Source organism: Spermophilus citellus (genome assembly GCF_964194105.1).
Source record: "Spermophilus citellus genome assembly, chromosome: 6".
Classification (NCBI taxonomy): Eukaryota; Metazoa; Chordata; class Mammalia; order Rodentia; family Sciuridae; genus Spermophilus; species Spermophilus citellus.
Window position 1 is genome coordinate 157,965,530 of NC_138187.1, and position 17,745 is coordinate 157,983,274.

At 38.4% G+C, this 17,745-nt stretch overlaps 1 protein-coding gene across 10 annotated transcripts in view; it reads right to left on the reverse strand.

Moving 5' to 3' along the window:
* Positions 1-17,745, reverse strand: part of RABGAP1L (RAB GTPase activating protein 1 like) — a 647,569-nt gene that overhangs the window by 22,191 nt on the left and 607,633 nt on the right. For 5 of the 10 annotated variants that reach the window (XM_081298896.1, XM_081298894.1, XM_081298900.1 and 2 more), the window contains one exon: positions 10,072-10,164. In XM_081298896.1, coding sequence (XP_081155022.1) covers positions 10,072-10,164 — 93 coding nt within the window. Of the gene's footprint in view, positions 1-2,724; positions 5,114-7,797; positions 9,896-10,071; positions 10,165-17,745 lie in introns of those variants that run through there. The other 5 variants (XR_014022598.1, XM_081298898.1, XM_081298895.1 and 2 more) reach the window with 5 other exon arrangements.

Here is a 17,745-nt window from a genome sequence, read left to right on the forward strand (position 1 = left end):
TTTCTGCAAGGGAGGTAGAAGCAGACAAAGCACTGATGAGAGGAAAAAACACACACACACACAAAAAGAAAACCAGAAGATAAATATATGTTTTAGAAGAGAGTGTTCCACAGTATAATAGAGGGGGCAAAGTTAATTCTATTATCTTTAGAACAGTCTGTCATGAGAACCTAATCATCTCCCCCCCCCACCTCCCAAGAAGGGCTAAGAAACAGATAAGGGCAAAGTCTGAGGTTGTCATGGAGGCAGAGGATCCATTAAAAGGGACGGTCAGAAGAAAGATAGGGGAGAAACCTGCTCTTTGCATCTTCTCTTTTTTTGTTATTTTTTCTTTTTTTTCCCTTTTTCTTTTTTTTCCCCTTTCTTTTTATACACTGGGCCAAGGATATTCTACCACTAAGCTACATTCCCTAGCCCTTTTTATTTTTTATTTTGAGACAAGTTCTTGCTAATTTGCTAATACGGCTGGCCTGGAATTTACGATTGATCCTTCTTCATCAGCCTCCTGAGTTGCTGGGATTACAAGCATGTGCCAGTGTACCCAACTTGACTATATCTCTTTCTTTGGAAAAAAAAATAGACTACGATAGTTGGGGGATACCAGAAAATTCTTGAAAAAGATATCTACTAAACATAAAAAAAAGGAAATAATCCCAAATCACTTAAATACTCTTAAGTGGCAAAATTTCAGTTTTAGAATATTAAGAGAAAAATATCTGAGGAAATGCTTATTACCTTGTAGGGGGAAAAAAGACAAATAATTAGAAAATTATTCGGGCCACTGAACCACATGCCTAACCCTTTTTATTTTATTCTTTAAATTTTTTTTTTAGTTGTAAATGGGCACAGTATCTTTATTTTATTCATTTATTTTTAATGTGGTGATGAGGATCAAACCCAGTGCCTCATGTGTGCGAGGCAAGTGCTCTACCACTGAGCCACAAGCCCAGCCCACCTTTTTATTTTTTATATTGAGACAGGGTCTCACTAAACTGCTGAGGCTGGCTTTGAACTTGCAATCTTCCCGCCTCAGCCTACCGAATTGCTGGGATTACAGGCATGTGCCACCATGCCCAGCTAGAAAATCCCCTTTGTTTAACAATATAAAAAGAAATATTAACTGTGGGTAGTAGATTATTTTCATTATTGTCTTTGTCCTTTTTAAAAGAAAGTTTCCAAGTTTTCTTGGAACATATAATAAATTTGTAATAGGATTTTTAAAAGTTTTGTTTTTTAAAAAAGGGGAAATTTAGAATTTAAATTCCATCTAAAAGGATAAAATTTTGTTTTAAGTCCATTCCTGTTATAAGGTCATACCCCATCTGAAATACTGGATCTCCTTTGTGACGGAGGCACAGTGTAACCCTTTCCCCAGCTATTTCTGAAGAGACAGTTATTTGTATTTGTAGGGGCAACTCGTACTCATCTAATTCTGTCTGTTCCCTCAACCCACACAGGGTCCATGCTACCAAAGCAGCATAAACGTAGGAACTAATCTATGTATCCAGGGGACACAGCCAGAGTTTCTATAGTCGAACGTTGGGCAAGCCAAAGGAACTCAATTTCTCACAGGTTCTTGAGAGCTAATATTTATTTCTGATGTATCTTTATTTCTGAACTTATATACTTGTAGACACTTAGATTTTAAAAACATGTTTCAAAACTTTTAATAAATTTCCTTCTTGACAGAAGAGCAGCAACACCCAGCACAATTTCAACACAACGGATTTCACAGGATTTCACAATGCAGACTGCTTACGGGGGAAGAGATTTTTCTCAGTTCTCAATAAATCCCTCAAGAAATCAAGATAAGACGACTTCAAAAACCTAATCCTGAGATGAGTGCCTCACTCCTACCAAAACTGTACTGTAGAACTCCACCTCAGAAACGCTTCCTCTATTACGTAACTAGGTTAATCTGGCACAGGTGAAAATGTTGCAGCTACCAGTTTTTCAGGCTACAGTAATATGCTTAGAATTGAGTTAAATCATCTCCAGGTAAATTCACATGATGTTTGTGGGAAAGCACTATGTTCAAGTATTTTAAAAATGTACCAGGGAGCTAATTCATTATTGGTTAGAGATCAACATTTGATAAACTATGTATTACAGAGGAAAGAAGTGAGTTCCTCCGAAATTCTAACTGCAACTTCTCACTACAAGGACTACTGCAGCTTCAGCCTTGCCGAGACCCACAGCTGAAGGCACAGGTGTGGGTGGGAAAGACCGGGAGAAAGTGAGGGGCTAAAAAGCAGAAGAGCCTGGGGCGCACCTACTGGCTTTTGCTTTAGCAAGAAGCTTCTGGTTGGTGTTTGCAAAGCAAGCAGCAGGGTGGGAGGTGTCAGGATGCCTGCTCTGACTCACAGACAGGTGGGAAAGCAAGCTACAGGGCCAAAGTGCAGTATTCTCCTCCAAAGTACAAGCCTAGGGTGGCCAGGGGTTCTCACATGTTGTTTGGTGCTACAGATGCCTAATGAGTGCTACAAAGAGATGCTGCCACCCATATGGAGATTTTCAACAAAGAACCTGCCCCTGTGTATCAAGGGGCAGCAGAAATTACACCACTCAGCTGGCTTTTCCAGCCCTTACCAAGAGCTGAAACAGTTTTCAGAACTGACTGATTTCAGAAAAAGTTTGCCTTTCCACTGGAATGAAGAAGTTAAGTTAGGTTTGATGGGCCTGGAAAAGGCAATATGTTCATTTTGAATGTTGGTGAAGTCCGCCCAGATAATCTGTGTCACCTTGGAGTTGTTGACAGGCTGACGTGCTGAAGGCCCAGACTGTAAGCAAAACAGGCGGACTGTTTCCCTGGCCTTTCAGAAGAGTGCAGGAGATGTTGTTTACATAATCCTTAAAACTGGCCTCACGCTGTCTGAAACAAACTCCATCTCACACAAATTACACTATTCCCACGGAAGGTAGACTTTCCTCAAGAGTTCCTCCCCTCTTACATAGGAAATGCACAGCTGGGAAAGTTTGTTTAGTAACTTTTGGGAGGAGGATACTGCATTTTTCAAAGAGACAGACGCTGATACAGACACACATAGATTAAAAACTTACCTCCTCAAAAGTCATAGACCAACTACCGTTTTCAATCATAGGTACAAAGACAATCGAAAAAAAAGGAATATCCAATGAAATCACACACCTACTAATACATACAGGAAATGACAGTAACAAAACACACTTGTTAATGCTATTTTTTCTTAGAGTCGTATGCTCTACCGCGGCGAACATTCGATGGAATAAAGTATGCTAGAGGCAGCCAAGTGGCAAGTCTCAACCCAGGAAGGCTCTACTTGCAAACTCCTCCCTCCCCACACTGCTATTTGCAGCTCTTATGACTGATGAAGACGCTGGCTGCAGAAGTATGAGCAACTACAGGGTGAGCTGTGGATATTGTTATTAATGCTGGCAGGAGGAACTTCCCTCTATGACAAGGTCAGCAGCCTTGCAAAATAGTTCATCTTCAGGCAAAAGAATGAAATTGCTGAGCAGGGAAATCCAAAAGAAAAACTGATCCCAGTTCTCATTTGTTTCTGGAGGCTGAAGCCGGCATAAAGCAGTCCAAAGGAGGGTGAAATCATTTACTCCAAGATGAGAAACCAGAGAAATGTGAACTGGCAATCAGCAGAAAATAAACTAAGCGCTAGGGGAAAAAATGACGGGGAAGGAGGTGGCTACATAAACCCTGGCTCAATATTTTGGGTGTGTTGTCTGCTGCTATGATGAATTCTTGGCTCATGCTTTTATAAAGACATATAAGGGTCAGGAAAAAATGTTCTTCTAAAAGACCCAGTACAACTTAATTAGCAACAACACACGCAATGCATCCATGCTTTCTTTTGGATACCTCTTTTAAAAGAGTTGATAATCATTTTTAAATTTTCAGCATACAGTTTTTAACATACAAAGACAAATGTCCACAGATGAAATGTTCAAATGTCTATATTGCGTGTAAATGGAGATCTGAGGAGAAAATCTGGTATCTGTAACTGTTTAATGCTTTCACTTCTTTCTCATCACATCCAATTTTATCTTTCTGGTGGAGACTTTAAAAAATTTAAATGTCAAACTAAAAACAAAATCTTTTTGGTGATAACTGACAGTTGGCAGACCAGACTGCATTTCTCTTAGCATTAAAATAAAAAAAAAAATCTTAAATGATACTCTGGCACAGGTTCAGTAAACTTTTTTTTTCTTTTTAGTTGTTGATAGACATTTATTTTATTTATTTATATGCGGTGCTGAGAATCAAACCCAGTACCTCACACCTGCTAGGTAAGTACTTCACCACTGAGCTACAACCCCAGCCCCTGGGGTCAGTAAACTTTTAATGTGAATAGCCAGAGAGTAAATATTTCCGCTTTGCAGGTCACACATCTGTGTTGAAATCACTCAGCTCTACTACAGTCATTTTTAATGCAGCCCTAGGCAATAAGTAAACAAAAAGATGTGGCTGTGTTCCAATAAAACTTTATTTACAAAAACCAGCAGTGAGCTAGATTTGGCCCGCAGGCTGTTACTTGTGGATCTCTGCTCTTCTTTAGCATACCAACAAGTATTTTAAAAACAAATAGGTTACAGAAGATGTAGAAACATATTAGTGTCATATTTTCTCAGGTTAACAGGAAACAAAACTTTCTAAAAATTAAAGAGAATATCTGGAGGATTCTGAAGATCATCAAGAAACACACTTGGAAATTCAGGTGCTTGGCACTTACACCTCCCCTCAGGGCTGGACCAAGCCAGTCAGAACACCAGAGCACAGAAGCCTCAGTTCCTTGCTAGCTACTGTGCTTGAGAAGCCCCCAGGGCTCTAGCTGTGGTCTCCAAGGTCCTACAACAATAAGCTCAATGTTATGCAGGTCAAAAAGAAAGTGGCAGCCTTCCCAAATAGACCATTAGTTATCACAAGCAACTTGTGTCCATTACTATTCATTAAAACACATATGTCCTAAAATAAATATTTCTGAAAGCCAGTAACAGTGTCCTTTCATGAGAAAATGATAAAATGTAAGCTTTCACTGGCAGAACAACATTTTTCAACATGGATTCACTTATCTTGACTTCCATGAGTAAGGAAAGACCCAACACAGAGGGAGGAAAGTACCTATAAACAAAAGAGTTTATAGGTAAGAAATTTACTACAATTTAAACATGTTCATTTGTTCAAGTTTTTAAAATGTGATAATTGCTCTAAATCATTTTAATAAATATATGAAAATGGCAAATAATATAATTAAGTTTTATGTCACTATTTTGTATGATTTTTTACTATGTATAATTTTAAAAGCTTTAAAAATTATACATAGTAACATTGCTCTACAAAAATTAGTAAAGTGCCCCTAGTTCAGTCCTTTGTATTATGGAAAGAAGGAAGGAGGAGAAGAAAAGAAAATACTATCTGTATCTCAAACTCAAGAGAGTTGAGCTTTCCAGACTCTGTAGAATTTTCCCATCCAGAAAATGTAACCTTGACTATGCTCTTGGGAGATTCACTGAACTTAATTAAATTACTTAGCTGCATTTTCAAGGCTTGCCCCCATTTGTGAGTAGTTCTCTAATTAAAAGGAAGAGCATATGCACGAAGTCTTATGTCCCTAGAAACCACCTTTCCCCCACAATAACATTTCATTTCACTGCTGGGCATAGTGGCGCATGCGTGTAATCTCAGCAGCTCAGGAGGCTGAGGAAGGAGAGAAGAATCTAGAGTTCAAAGCCAGCCTCAGCAAAAGTGAGACCCTGTCTCTAACTAAAATACAAAATAGAGCTGGGGATGTGGCTCAGCGGGTGAGTTCCCCTGAGTTTAATCCCTGGTACTCCACCCCTGTGGCTGGGAGGGGCAACCCCCCCAACAAAACAAAAACATTTCACTACCTTAAGATAGAAATAGTATTTTGATTCTGAAATGGGTGTTTGCTAGGGGCTTGGTTACTAATTTTAAAAATGTTCTAAAGTAATTATACCTATCCATAAACATGTTTTCTGGGGAGTTGTGCGAAAGTGGAAATGTACTTGATGCATTTCTATAGCTATATCCACACCCCACATTCCACCTCATTAGAGATCAATCAAGAAATTCACAAATCAAAATACTGGAGTAGATAAAGACTATTCCACAAACTGAGCCAGCCCCAAGTTAAGAAGGATGTTAAAAACGATTTAAACTATTCTATATTCCTTTCTGTCTTTTGAATCTTGTCATGAAATGAACCAGAAAGAGAACTCTGAAGCAGGCGATGTGGGGTTCACTGAGGTCACATACAAACTGATGCCAGACAGGCAGTGCAGGATGTGTGGGTGTCACCTATTCACGTATGCACATGTCTCTGTGCATATGTATGTGCAGGCACTGCTAATATTATATCTAGAAATTAAAAAGCATCACTAAAAATGAACATACCACCCATTTGTGTTGGTCTTTCCCCTACAAATAAGGGTACACATGGGGTTGATGATCATTAATTAGCTCAGATTCTGACAAGAAGGCCTCCTTCCCCCAGTGTGGCTTCTACATAGGTACATCTGGTATGACTTGGGGTCCATAAAAAGGAAGATGGTAGACTAGAACATTTAGCTTGGGTTTGTTTTTCCTTTGGTGGACGGCTGTAATTTACCTACCATAAAACCATGCTCTTAAAATGTACAATTTAGTGGCTTTAGGATATTCACAAAATTGTGTGACCATTATCACTGCCTAAACTCAGAACATTTTTCATCATGATTATGGTTTTAGAATTTAAATTTATACTAACATTATTTTATTGTATTTTTTTGTCTGAGATTGAAGTGTTGGATAAAAATGAGAATGGCTAGGTAACTCGAAAAAGTAAATGTTTGCATATGTCATAAAAATATGCACAAGCACATGCTTAGACGGACACAGCAAGAAGTGTGACTGCAATTCTAAGGGCCATCTCTGATTCAAATTCTGCCTTTTCTGCCATACTTTTTTTTTTTTTTTTTTTTAAACACAGGGTCTTGATAAGTTGTCCAGGCTGGTCTTAAATTTGTGAGCACAGGTGATCCTCATGCTTCAACTTCCCAAGTAGCTGGGACTCCAGGTGTGTACTGCCATGCCCGGTTACAAGAGCACTTTGATGTATGCTACCAAGACCATGAGAAATAGCATCGTCTGAAATACCTCTGTTGTATGACATTTCCGGGCATTTAAAAAGTAGAAATTGAAAGAAGTAGGAAAAAAATTAAAAAAAATAAATAAAAATAAAAAGTAAAAATTCCCACTGTCTTCCAAACTCTGTTGCCATATGGCAAACTAGGGGTAGATGTGGCATTTTAAGCAGTGTGGGTTCCAAAGTTTGGGAGGAGTGGATACTGAACTGATGCAAAATTCTCACTCAATGCCTTAAAAGATCTTTCCTGGTTATTATTTTTTTTAAATATCTTAATTTATTTATTTAATATGGTGCTGAGAATTGAACCCAGTGCCTCACACATGCTCATCAGGCAATCTACCACTGAGCCACAACCCCAGCACACCCCCCACATTATTCTTAAAGCACTTACTTAAACTGGGTTCCTAGTCCAAAATCTAAAAATTATAAAGTGTTCATTATCAGCACAGAGATCTTATTCTTGACAAGATTAAGTATTATAAAGGTATTGTCTAAAATACTTCACTACTTTAATTAAAATTATTATTATTATTATTATTATTTAATATTTATTTTTTAATTTTCGGCAGACACAACATCTTTGTTTGTATGTGGTGCTGAGGATCGAACCCAGGACGCACGCTTGCCAGGCGAGCGCGCTACCGCTTGAGCCACATCCCTAGCCTAATTAAAATAATTATGATTAGTTTCTTAATTTTTGATATTCTGGATTGAACCCAGGGATTTACACACTTTACATGCAAGTAAGCACTCCTCTACTAAGCTACATCCCCTATCTTACCATTAGCTTCTTAAACTAGATGTTAATCATCTGAAGGACCAAATCTGTTGATGGTTGGAAACTATCTTGTCAAATGTGTTGTCAACTATATTGAAAATGGAATTATAATTTACCGCGCCTATCACCAGACAAATGCCTGGATGTTGTTGAAAACACTGAGAGATGCTACCCTAGATAATATAGTGAGAAGCTATTACAATCATCCAAAAGGAACAATTACTGAGGTTATCTGATATGTGCAAATAAGACACTACAACACTTGAATTTAAAATATTTGCATTCAAAACAAAACCATAGTTTAATTTTTCAATGAAAGTTTAGTCCTTCAATGAAAAATATACTGATAATCCTACATGTTATAAGCACTTTTTAAAAATAACACACATTTTACTATTTATTTATACATACCTGCTTTGACAAAAGAAAGAAAAACATGGTAACAGTTCAGTCCTAGCCTGTTTTTAAAAGTACAAGGCTGGGTTTTCATTTTCCTCTTTTACTTTAAAGCACTCTTCAGATTTTTTTTCATAATGATGGTGGCATTAAGGAAATTAAAACTATATAAGCAGTAGTAGGGTTTCATTCTGGATCTACCATTACTACCTTCAAAACTTTTTACAGTAGAGTGTTATAGGACCAACATTAAAATTGGACTTATTGTGGAACAATGGAAGTAGCTTTAGCTCTTATCTGGTGGTGGGAAGTAGCTTTAGCTCTTATCTGGTGGTAGTTATCTGTGGTAGCTCTATGTGGGATTTTATTCGCAGTTCCTGAGCCAGTTCTATAAGCAAGGGGAGAAGCATACTGACTGGTGGTAGGTTATTCAGTAGCAATACCTGGGAGAAACAGAGGAAGATCCATGAGGGACTGAAGGGGCAGACCAATGTGAGGTTATGTTATTTCAGTAATTCTTGGATAACTTGTGGTAGTAGTCTTCATAAGCTAATAATAACCAAGTTTACTGAACACTAACCCTGTGCCGAGTACTTAACACACAACACCCCTCAACCTCGCACAAATCCATCAAGAAATTATGTGCTATACACATTTAATAGATGTGAAAAAGGTTCAATGACTAGTCCAAGATGCTGAACAGCAGCATAGATTCTAAAATCTCCAATTAGGTTTCCAAATCCTGTGCCCTTTCTCTCAAGAGCCACAATTTCAAGTCAGGTCTTCTGACTACAAAATCCTTACACTCCTTCCACCCTGCTCCTCTGCACACATTCCACACGGTTCAGTTCAGCAACACAGTGAAGATGCTCTGTGTGACTGTGCTGCCCACATAAAGGCAACTCTAGTTACCACAGTGGAAGCCATCCCACTCTGGGTGATTTCATTAACAAGGCTACCATAATACTTCTCTTGGCAGGACATTTTGGCATTAGTGGGGTAATGAGAGGGAGGGACTTGTGCATCTGCATGAGTCTGAAGAATTAAGACAAAAATGTTTCACTTGGAAAAGCTAAGTTGACAATCAGTATTTCCCAACACTATTCAGGGACCAGTGTTGCTAATTACTATTGTGATCACAAATGGCCTAATTTAAAAAAAAATCCACAATTAAGAGATTAAAATAAAATCACTTTGATTCTAAGACTGCATACTGTGTCAAATGTCACCATTACCTATGAATTTGTTTATAGAAGTAAACGTTGCAACAAACTCCATTACTGGGCTTGATGTACCTTTGTGGTTTTTTATTTTTCCTTCCAAGTAAGTCTGTCTTTTTAACATTTGCTACAGGCAGAAATAAGTTTGAAACATCCTTGTGCCAGTCTTGCAACAGTTCACCTTCTAAAAGTCTCTGAGGAAGTGATCATGCACAGCTAAAACAGTACTTTGCCATTTTCCTTTTTTTCTCATTTTTGAAAGTAGAAAGCCACTTTCTCTTTTTCTTTTTCCCTTTCTCTCAGCTTCTTATGAAGATTCCCAGTATAAATGCAACAGCTGGAGTTACCTACAAATATACAAACTGAGAGAAAAGAAATATTATGGTTGGCTACTTGGGAGTCTCCAGAAACGAAGACACACCTGGACAGTCAGCATGACTCGTTGGATCGGGGTGGGCCAGAGGGAAATGAAATCCCCACAACTGCCGCTTTCAGATAAAAAGGCACGCTGCTGACAGGTGCACAGTACCTCCCATACCTTGTATCTATCCATTGGGTCTTCCTGCTGCAGCTGACTCTCTCGCATTGTCTGATATTCTTTTTCATATTTTTTCAGCTTTTTGGTTGGTACCTGCAGAGTTTGGAGAAAATTGCATTAGACAAGACAATCATTTAGGATCCCCGCCGACCCCCCACCCCCAATACTGGGTTTGAACCCAGAGGTGCTCTACCACTGAGCTACATCCCCAGTCCCTTCTATTTATTTTTTTATTTAGAGATAGGGTCTCACTAAGTTGCCAAGGCTGTCCTTGAACTTGCCATCCTCCTGCCTCGGTCTCCAGAGTCTCTAGGATTACAGGCATGTGCCACCACACCTGGCTGGGAAAAAACTTCCCAATGCTTCTGGCATTCTAAAGGAACATTCCCAGCTAAAGGCTGGGGGAAAGCCTAGATTCTACAGCAAGGCTTGGCAAACTTCTCCCGTAAAGGGCCAGAGAGTGTATTTTGGGCTGTACAGGCAATAAGATCAAGGTCACAGCCATTCAACTCTTGCTATTGAATGAAGATAGGGGGAAAAGGCACACTCATACATTGCTAGTGGGACAGCAAATTAGTGCAACCAATATGAAAAGTGGTATGGAGATTCCTCAGAAAAGTTGGAATGAAACCACCATTTGACCCAGCTATCCCACTCCTCAGTTTATACCCAGGACTCAAAATCAGCATACTACAGTGATGCAGCCACATCCAAGTATATAGCAGCACAACTCACAATAGCTAAACTATGGAAGCAACCTAGGTGTCTTTCAACAGATGAATGGATAAAGAAAATGTGGGATATATACACAATGGAATATTACTAAGCCTTAAAGAAGAATAAAATGATGGCATTTACCAATATATGGATGAAACTAGAGAATATCATGCTAAGCAAAATAAACCAATCCGAAAAAAACCACAGGCCAAATGTTTTCTCTGATATGTGGATGCTAATTCAAAATAAAGCGGGGATGCTGGAGCTATGAAAGAATAGAGTTACTTTGGGTTAGGCAGAAGGGAGTGAAGGGAGGGGAGGGGTATGAAGGGTAGTAGGATGAATTAGACATAATTATCCTATTGTGCATAAATGATGACATGACCGGTGTGATTCTACATCAAGTACAACCAGAAGAATGAGAAGTTACACTCCCATTTATATATGACGTGTCAAAGTGCATTCTAATATAACTTAATAAAACAACAACAAAAAAGCTGCCTCAGGTGACACATAAGGGGATGAGTGTGGCTATGTTCCAGCAAAGCTCCATTCACAAAAACAGCCACGGTCTGTCCACCTATTTTAAATACTGTTGTCACAACTCTACTTATCTATGTATTTAATAGTACTATTGATTTTAACTATCTTTAAGTGTAATTCAGTCTTCTATCATATTGAAAATAAAAATTGTTTAATAGAAGTAAAAAGTTGAGCAATAATAAATGTCTTTAAATGGGTTAATATACCAAAAACAAAGATCTAAAATTTGACGATAAAACTTGAAAAAATACAGTATCACTGTACTGAAACAACAGTAAATCATCTCAACATCTATATACAACTCATCTACTTCTTGCTAAAATAATGTCATCCTCAAAAGACAGTAGTTGACTCTTTCTGAAAGGACTGGAATCACATAGAATCTTTGATTTTAAAAATAAACAAACAAACACAGCATACCATAAAGATCAGAGAATTTGGCACTCCACAAACCTGGTCCCAATGCTCACTACTTATTCACAAACTGTGTAATCTCTCTGCAAAGAGGTATTTAACTTCTCGGCCTCAGTTGTTCATCTATAAAATGATGGGTAAATAAATTTCTACCTCATAATGCTTGACAGGAGAGTTAAATAACATAAATGAGAAATCTAAAGAAATGCTTGGATAATAGAAAATTTTGAATTAAAAAAAAAAAAAAAGCTTTAGTCGAAATGAACATATTACAACCTATTCTGCTCCACATGACAAATCAGGTCTACTTTCAGCCTTTCCTTAAAAGGCCAAATTATGTAATTCCTTTATTTATTTATTTTTTATAAGTTGTAGTTGGACACAATGCCTTTATTTTTTATTTTTATATTCCATTGTCTATATATACTGTGTTTTCTTCTTCTTCTTCTTCTTCTTTTTTTTTTTTTTTTTTTTTTTTTTTACAATGCCTTTATTTCATTTATTTATTTTTATGTGGTGCTGAGGATCTAACCCAGGGCCTCGAAATTGCAAGGCAAGTGCTCTACCACTGAGCCACACTGCCCCATGTAATTCCTTTAAACATCAAAATCTTTCCTTAGTGTTTAGATGCCTGAGAAAGGGACTTGAAATGAAGGAAAGCAGTTTTGTTTTTGAGATTATAAACATGCCATTTTGCAAACATCTTGAGGAGCAGGAAGGCAAGGATGTGGTCTGTACCCTTAGTATCCACCACAACACTAAGCACAGGATGGGTCTATCCTGGGCCCTCAACAGGTTCTTGCTCAGTTCAAAGTATGACGTTTGGAAAACATGTATGTGTGTGAGAGACAGCCAAAGAGAATGGAAAGCAACCGGCATATTCGTAATTATTTTATAATTTTAAAGACAGTTTTAATACTCTGGAATCTGACCAGAGAGTTAAATTAAAAAGCAGACTACAGGGCTGGGGATGTGGCTCAAGTGATAGCGTGCGCGCCTAGCATGCGTGAGGCACTGGGTTTGATTCTCAGCACCACATAAAAATAAAATAATGATATTGTGTCCACCTAAAATTAAAAAAATACATATTTTTTTAAAAAAGCAGACTCCAGGTATTATTCTCTCCATTCTAATTACTTTGTTATTTCTATCCAGGAGCACTGTGAAATTCTGGAATTTTCTGCTTCTGAGCACAATTGGGAAGTTTCACAAACTCAGTCCAAACCACTAGACAACCACGTTGTGAGAATATTCATCTGGCTGATGAAAAAATATCTCCCTTTCAAACAAATGGGGACACTTTCGAGGGTGTAACTGAATTCCAAGGCCACCATTGAGTGCGGTCATGAGAAACACTAATCCATCTCCAGAGACCTTCCACAATGCACTGTGACCAACCAGAGGGCAGCAGGAAGGAAAGCACCACCTACCCACTGTGTGACTTCACAGGTGGCTAGATAAACAAGGGAAACACACAGACCCGGGCTAGGAAAACAGCCATATTTTTCTAGATTTTTCTGGAATTCGATTGTAATTCCCTTTCTCTGTATGAACTAATCAAAGAACCAGACACAGACTCTGAAGATCAAGTAGCAAATGAAACAACCCTGGAGCCCAGGAAAAGAGGGGAGAAGTCCCAGGGTTTTTATGCAGTGGCAAGGTGTTGAGTGTATCCCCAGAAACAGGGCCGTGGGGACAGCTGAAGGTGCCTTGAAGCGTCTACTCAGCAGCCCCAACCCACCAGATGGGAGGTGTTCAACATCTTTGCAATTGGGATGCCCTACCGCAGGGTGAAGGCTGAATTTCAGTCCCAGATGGAAGCATTTTCTACTGTTCTAAAATGGATCTATTCATCAATGACTGAATTACATATTGCAACTTGTTCCTAGAAAATTCTTCTAAAACCATATTTTTAAAAAATTCTATCACTAAGATTTTTTTACATGTAAAAGAGTGTTTTTCTTTTAAGTCAAGCTTGCTACTTATGTTAAAAGGTTAATTTCCAAGTGAAATTTTTTTTAAAAAATACACAAAACATCCCCCATAAACTAATCCTTTCCCATCTGGCTGAGATTCTAGGATGTTTGGCTTCATTTTGTTCAGGGAAACAGCAGGTTCCCAGAACAATATGTTGCTAGGAAACCTTGGAAGCTTATTTATCTTGTGCTTCGCGGTGATATTGAGCATCCACCTGTAATCGCCACAATGTGAAGGGGGAGAGGCGTGGAGAAGGAAGAGAGGAGAGCTGATATGGTACTCGTTATTTATGAAGTAATCTAAGAAAACAGACTTTTGTTTTTAAAACTACATTTCAGGGCAAATTTGCATTTTATTTTAGGGAATGGAATATTGAGGCTAGAAATTCTTATTAGATAAAGGAATAAGAAAAACCTCTCCATTAGGTAGTTTTAATTAATTAAAAAGGTCACTAAAAATTACTAGAATAAAACAACCCATTATCTCAAGAGCAGCATAGGTATTTCTCCTCTTAAGTTAAAGTTAAATCAATTTAATGAAGGTGAACTGTTGAAGAATATGTGAAGATATTAAGAATCACCCCTCCTTTTTTTTTTTGGTACTGGGAATAGAACCCAAGGGCACTTAACCACCGAGTCACATCTCCAGGCCTGTTTTATATTTTATTTAGAGAGGTCTCGCTGAATTGCTTAGCACCTCACCTTTTCTGAGGCTGGCTTTGAATTCATGATTCTCTTGCCTCAACCTCCCAAGTCCAGCTATCCCTCCTTTTTAATGGTTACCTAATGTGGAGGTCCTATTCCACCAGCTATCTACCCTCAGCCTCTCCAGCATTCACTGTTTGGCTATGTTCAGAAATCTGGAAGAATCCACAACTGTTTCCATGAGTTCAACTGATAATGAGCACTCACCACTCAGAAATGGTATTTATTAAAAACAACCAACCAGGGCTGAGGTTGTGGCTCAGTGGTGGAGCATTTACCTAGCATGTGTGGAGTCCTGGGTTTGATCCTCAGTACCATATAAATAAATAAATGAACTGTGTCCATCTACAACTTAAAAACAACAAATACCACCAACAACAACAACCAACAAACAAACGAACAAAAAGAGAAAAATGGAACATCCAACCCTGGCATGACACCTGCAAATGACTATGATAGGGATTGTTTTAACACCCAGCCAAGCTCAACATTTGGGACTTGACAACTAGTTTGGGAAGACAGCATTTTAAGAGAGAACCAGTTTCATCTCTTGAACTGTTTATGGCATTTAGTGATATTTCACACTGTGCTTGCCCCTGACATTTAAATTCATATCATAAATATTTATTTGCATGGAATTAGTAAATGGCAATGGGCGGGCTTTCAGAGATTGCTTACTTGGTGCATCCTCTCTGCAGGATGTGGACACTGAACACCTGTGGCTAGAGCTGAGGAAGACCCACGAGTTGCAGCAGAGCAGTCTGGGCCTGGGGGGTCGGTTCCCTCATGCACACTGCTCCTCCCTGAGACTGGGCAAGCTCTGGTAAAATGCTTCTCAAATATTAGCTATTTGAATATTCCTTCTCTATTTTTGCTGTCTATTCACATTTTACTTACTACTTTTCTTTAAATCAACCATCAAAAAAAACCAGATTTATTTTGCAAGAAAATAATCAATTTGGAAACTGGAGTCCTAATGGAACAATCGTTTCTCAAAGATGTCTGCATTCTAGTCCCTGGAGCCTGTGAATATGCTATCTTCATGGCAAAATGGGTTTTGCAACGTGGTTTAAGCTAAGGACTTGAGACAGGAAGATTTTAGATTATTAGGTGATGCGGTGAAATGACACAGTTCTTTAGAGGAGGAGAACTTTTCCAGATTTTACTCAAAGGAAGCTGTGAGTGCTACAGATGGAGGCCCAAGAAAGTCAACGTTGCTGGCTTGGACGACGGAAGCAAAGTCCTCCAAGTAGGGGAATGTGGGCAGTCTCTGGACACTGGAAAATGGGAGGGAATGGATTCTTCCCAATGACATCAGGGGAGAAATGCGGCCCCTCAATGCCCTCATTTTAGCCCAGCGAGACCCATGTCCTATTCTAACCTAGAGAACTGCATGTTTTTTTAATCACTAAGTCTTTTATGGTAACCACAGGAAACTAAACCAAAATATTATAAATAATAACTGCTATTCATGGAACTATTTAATGTTTACAAAATTTAGTTGAAAGTCAACACTTGCTGAAAGCAAGATAAAAATTCCCTCGTCCTTCATTTTATAGTCAACAATAAATATGCCAATATAAAACAAATTGTAAACTATTAATCCTTACATTAAAACAGCAGGGGATCAAACTAGACAGCAGTAAGCAAAGATAAAAACCACTGGCTCCAGCCAATGCGCAGACTCATGTGGTCCCTTGTTGCTCTCTCCTCCTATAACCACCTGCAACTGGCTGTCGTGTTGGCCAAGTGGTACCCACGAGGTACTTTTTTAGTTCTTGCTAAGGATCGGTCCAGTATCCACTGGCATTTCCATGATGGGTTTATTGTATTCTACTGTTAAAATGCCTGTTCAGACCCTCTAAAATGACTTCATGGCAGCATTTTGAAAGACACTGCACTAAATTGAATGGGCTTTTTCAACGGTTCTCCTGATAACAATGGGTTACAATTCTAAACCAGGGGGATTTTTATTAACTCCACTCCCGGCCACCAACACCTCATCTGCCACTTACTGATTAGCATGAGCCTTATTCAGCTGTTACTTGGAAACAATAAAGACAAGAGCCTGGTGAGCTAAGGCAAAGGGGAGGGAAGAGAAAGGGTGAGGAGTGTTAAGTAGTGACCTTCATGACAGTAAAGGAGAAAGCACAGTAATTGCTCTCTCCCATGTTATCATGCTGGCCTCAGAAGATATGAGAGGAGAGGCTGCAGGAAGAACAGGTTGAGTCTCCCTCAGAAGGAACACCTGGATTCCAAATGTTTCAGACTTTGTAATATCTGTGCGTGCATGCATACACACACACTCCAGATATCTTGGGGATGGGCATCCAGTCTAAACATAAAATTCATTTATGATTCAGATACTCCTCGTGTATATAACTGGAAGATGACTTTACACAGTATTTCCAGTGCACTTGGGTTTTGACTGTGCTCTGACTTCTAAAGTCAGGTGTGGACTCTTCCATTTCTGGCGTCATGTCAGTGCTTAGAAAGTAACAGATTCTGGAACATTTCAGATTTAGGGTTTTCAGATTAGGAATGCTCAACCTGTACACCCAACCTCTTCACTCCCCATGGTCTCTCATCTTCTCATTCAAGGTCTATATTTCTTATTTTTATTTGTGACTCAGATTGAATATGTATTTTGTTGTATTTAATTTTAAATGAATTTTTCTTAATAATCTTTATCTAACTAATCACATCTACCAGGATTATTACTCTATTTTGTATTTTTATTTTCTTTCTTTGTTTTTTTTTTTTTTTGAGAGAGAGAGAGAGAGAGAGAGAATTTTAATGTTTATTTTTTAGTTTTTGGCAGACACAACATCTTTGTTTGTATGTGGTGCTGAGGATCGAACCCAGGCCGCATGCATGCCAGGCGAGCACGCTACTGCTTGAGCCACATCCCCAGCCCCTGTATTTTTATTTTCATTCTCTAATTTTGAATACTCATAAATATTTGAATTTCACATCATTAATTATTACAAAATAAAAATATATTTTCTTACATATAAGGTTTAGGTAAGTTTCCTGACTACAAATACAACCTTTGTACATTTAAGAGCTCAAGTGCTTTTCAACACTACAGATCTTAAACTTTGGATAGTTAGGATAATAGAACTCTTAAGTAAAAAATTTGAACACCCCAACTATATGAACTTAAAGGAAACTTATACACAGAAAGCAGAGAAATAATAGAACACACATGGAGATTTTTCAACTTGCTCTGCAATGCATATAAGATCTTTGGCTTATATGGATTTTATGGAATAGTGTTTCAAGTTCATTAAAAAAAATAGTTTTTGAATTTAAACAG